A 3,998-nucleotide genomic window follows, 5' to 3' on the forward strand; every position below is an offset into this window, starting at 1 on the left:
TAAATAGTACTTCGTATATATTATATTTCATACTTCAAAGTCCTCCTTTTTTTCATTATTGTTTTCGTAACAGTCATCTCCAATCGCAATTTATAATATAATTTTATAAAACATACAACAAATAAAAATAAATAAATCACAATATATTTGCAATTTCCGTTGAAATATTTGCTTTTATAAATGAATGTTTTTAATTCATTGTCAATTTATTTTTATAAATAACAAAATAATATAATGCTTTCTTTATACGTTTCCAATACGATAATGCGGATAAAAGCAATGTTCATCATTGTACACAGCGTTTGCTTTACTTATTGTGTATAATAAAATCCCATTTTGCTTCCACAATAAAATCCGTTATTATTATATAATATGTGAAATATGTTTAAGAGAAAACGTGACGATTTTAATTTCGTTTAAGAAAAGTGTTATCAAATGTAATCATCGCCTCTATTATTTTAATACAGGTGGTGACGCCAAAGGATCGTCTGACAGCCGGCACGGTCGATCAGGCTGATATGTTTTGCGTGAACGATCTGCACGTCGATCTGTCCGCGATTCAGGGCTTGATTATCGAGGGCCTCGCGACCGCCGTTCTGATGCTGGTGGTGTGTTCCGTCTGGGATCCGAGAAATCAGAAGAATTCGGACTCGGTGCCGATCAAGTTCGGTCTTACAGTGGCCGTGATGGGGACTGCGGTCGGGCCCTACACCGGTTGCAGCATGAATCCCGCAAGGACGTTCGCGCCAGCATTATGGAACAACCAGTGGACGCATCACTGGATCTACTGGTTTGGCCCGATCGGCGGCGCCATGATTTCCTCGTTCATGTACAGAACTATTTTCGGTGTTCCCGACGAGGTCGAGGAAGAGGAACCCATACCCGAAGCTGTCGCGCTTAACAGCGTGGAAATCCACAAAACGGAGGTGAGACGAACGATTAATAACCGATTTTTCATCAATTTTTATAACTACAAGACATTTGAATCGTGCAGCTAGCAGTTATAAGCAAAAAAGCAAGAGGTGTAATATTTAAATTTATATAATTAACTTTCCTAGAATTCGAAGAAAGACCTTTGCATATGAAAGGAACATTTGAATATTATTTTAAAATATACAATGCATTATTTATTAATTTAGATATTATAGAGAAATATTTAATTTGAAATATGCAACTTTAACGTTCGTTTCTTGCGCGTAATATAAAATATTTAAAATGCTTATCTTCAATTAATTTTTCCCATTATACTTCTCGAATATAATTGACGCAACATGAAATAATCGATATAGAACCCCCGTTTTATATGCCCTAAACTAAGATACAAAACGTATGCGAATCTCGCACGTAACCGGAACCATGTCCCGTTTCAGCGATAATTCTTGTTAACGACGTTTCGGCGAAATTAACGGCCATTTTCGTGCGACTAAATGACCCCTTAAAATACGGGAGAAACGAGGCTCACGGTGGCTTTATCATGTAAACGCCATGCCCACCATGCATCAAGACTTTTCGCATGATGCGGATTATCTTGTAAGGGCCGGCCATAAAGGTCGACGATAAATCGCTATGGTGGGCAAGGAAGTTCAGTAAAACTGGTTTTACGGGACGTTACCGGAGAGCTGGATTTAACGTCGTCGGTTTACCCCGATCGTCGATGCGCGAGCTCTAAAGTGGATAAGGAAAGAAGCCGTTCGTCCCCAACGATATTGTATCTTATTCTTATATACGTATCTTCTTATTTCACCGTGATCGAGAACCGCGATTTTATCTGCGCTCGGCGCAGCGCGTTTGAAAGCCCTTTGAACAAAGACAACCTGCTTCGGGGTGTAAAAGCGCTTTGAGCGTAATAACGAGCGTAGTGCGAGAATATTAAGACGATCCTTAAGACCGCACGTAATTCTACGTAATAAAGTCTCTTATTCCTTCGCACCGTCGTCGTCCAAGGCTTTACATCCGTTACTAAGAAACGGATGTATACGGTGAAATGTTCTTTTGATTCTTAAACATATATAAGCACGAAATTTCCAATCTCGGAGAAAATTAATTTTATGCAACCTCATTCCAACTGACATAGCTAGAAAATGCTTTAATTTTAATTAGAAGCAAAAAGAGCTCTTTCCATTCATTTTAATTAAAGCAACGGTGAATATTATTATGCTCGGTGAATATTATTTGCGAAGCCGCTATTTATTAACCGCAGCATAGCGCGCAGTCAATATCCGTTATTCAGCCAATCCCGTGATTATCAGCGATCCTCAAACATCCTCATTTTCCCGTGATATCATGCCGCTGAATATTTCCGCGATTCGATTTGCGGCTTTCGGCTCGATCACGACCGCGTTCCGAAATGACGCCCCGAAAATTACCTGACATTCCTCTGGCGTTCACCTTTCAGCAGTCCTAACTTGATGGCGAGAGACCGAAACGACCGAAAGTGATGAGCGGTAAGAAGCTGAAACTCGGTGGACGCTTTCTCGACGCGAGGAAAACCATCCGGATTTTCGGGGTATAGGTAAGATAGGTGCTTTAGAATGCACCGGGCGATTCAATGGCGGGACCAGATGACCAGGATCGCGGGAAGCTTCAAAAGCTCAACCAGGATATACTCACAATCCCCGAGATACACGAGATAGACAATCGTCTCGATTCGACTCGTCGCGAATGGTGTTGGTCGTCAACGTGAACTGACACAGCAGTCATCACACGCGTATATCTCGTACAACCGCAAGTCACGCCGTTTCTCAGTGAGTTAACTGTAGAAACGCGCACATCGTTATAAGTCGTTACCTTCGACGATCCGGTCTAAGCTTAAATGCATAAAAAAAAATTTGGATGCAATGCAATCAGATTAATACACCTCCAATTTTATCGAATCTAATCAAGTCCAATGTGATGTCTGCCTATTTATTTAGGAATATAGACGATAAGAGACTCTTGTATGATGTGTGAAAGCATCTTGACACAGTGCCCTTGTAATCGTGATCTAAATATAAAAAATAAAATTAATTTCGAGTGAGCCATTATTTTGCCACTTTCTCTCTGTAATATAGTGTACATTCGTTTGTTATAAATGTCTCGATCATCAAAAGAGTTTATTGCGTGTGTGAAGTGCATGTATGTACATATATATTTACTTTCTCTTGTTATTCACTGTCATACTTTGATCTACTTTACATATATGCATTAGTGATAAGTTGATAAGTTACACATCTGCGATCTGGTGAGAATAAAATGGCCAATAAATAAATTTGGAAAATGTACCTAGTCATGTATGCGTGCGTGTTAATATCTTAACTTTTATTATACTCAATTTGACAACGAATAAAATTATCTAACGATATAAAACTAACCTGTGTCATATTTTCGTTCTTTTTTACTCTTATACGCCTCCCATATTGTTTAACATAGTTATACGTAATCTATTTATACGTAGCAATATTTTTATACGATATCGCTTGACGAATCGTTTCCACGTTATTCGCTCAATTAAGCAGAACAGACTATTTTGTACTCGTGTTTGTTGGAGTCGTCTGGTTCGCCGGAAGCGGAAATGTCGATCCCCAGTAGCCAGCGAACGGGCCGACCGATGACTTTTTACGAACCAATTTTTGTTACATAGATACACATACATTCGTTATTTCCATAGTTACGCGTATGTACTCGCCCGAAGCTATTGCTATATAGCTGGAAAAAGCGTTTCGTCCGTCGGAGAAAAGAATTCTTTCCTGTTGATACGGTGGCTTTCGACGGAAACGATAGTTTTCGAGCGTCAACAATTCACCATTTATGTACTTTATCAAGAGACGCACAAATATACGTGTAAGTACGACAGAATCTCATTAATTATTTGCCCACCCGTAACGTATACTATCTTACTCTTATTTCTTGTGAATCTTGGCGACGAATGACCTACTTGCACAATTGCAAAAAGGAGAACAATTTAACCGAGTGTCATGAGAGAATTGAAATGTGGCATTTAATTTTTAAAGTTTGAATTT

General features: G+C 39.1%; 1 protein-coding gene across 1 annotated transcript; it reads left to right on the top strand.

Annotated features, from left to right (window-relative positions):
* Window positions 1-413: 413 nt before the first annotated feature.
* LOC112460224 (aquaporin-like) lies at window positions 414-3,349 on the top strand (the record flags this gene model as incomplete). The annotated part of the gene is made up of 2 exons (XM_025024828.1): window positions 414-926; window positions 2,396-3,349. Coding segments are annotated over 2 exons (522 nt in total), but the record flags the coding sequence as incomplete, so codon positions are not given.
* Window positions 3,350-3,998: the final 649 nt, after the last annotated feature.

This window comes from Temnothorax curvispinosus, unplaced genomic scaffold, assembly GCF_003070985.1.
Source record: "Temnothorax curvispinosus isolate PA1 unplaced genomic scaffold, ASM307098v1 QBEX01010404.1, whole genome shotgun sequence".
In the NCBI taxonomy this organism is placed as follows: domain Eukaryota; kingdom Metazoa; phylum Arthropoda; class Insecta; order Hymenoptera; family Formicidae; genus Temnothorax; species Temnothorax curvispinosus.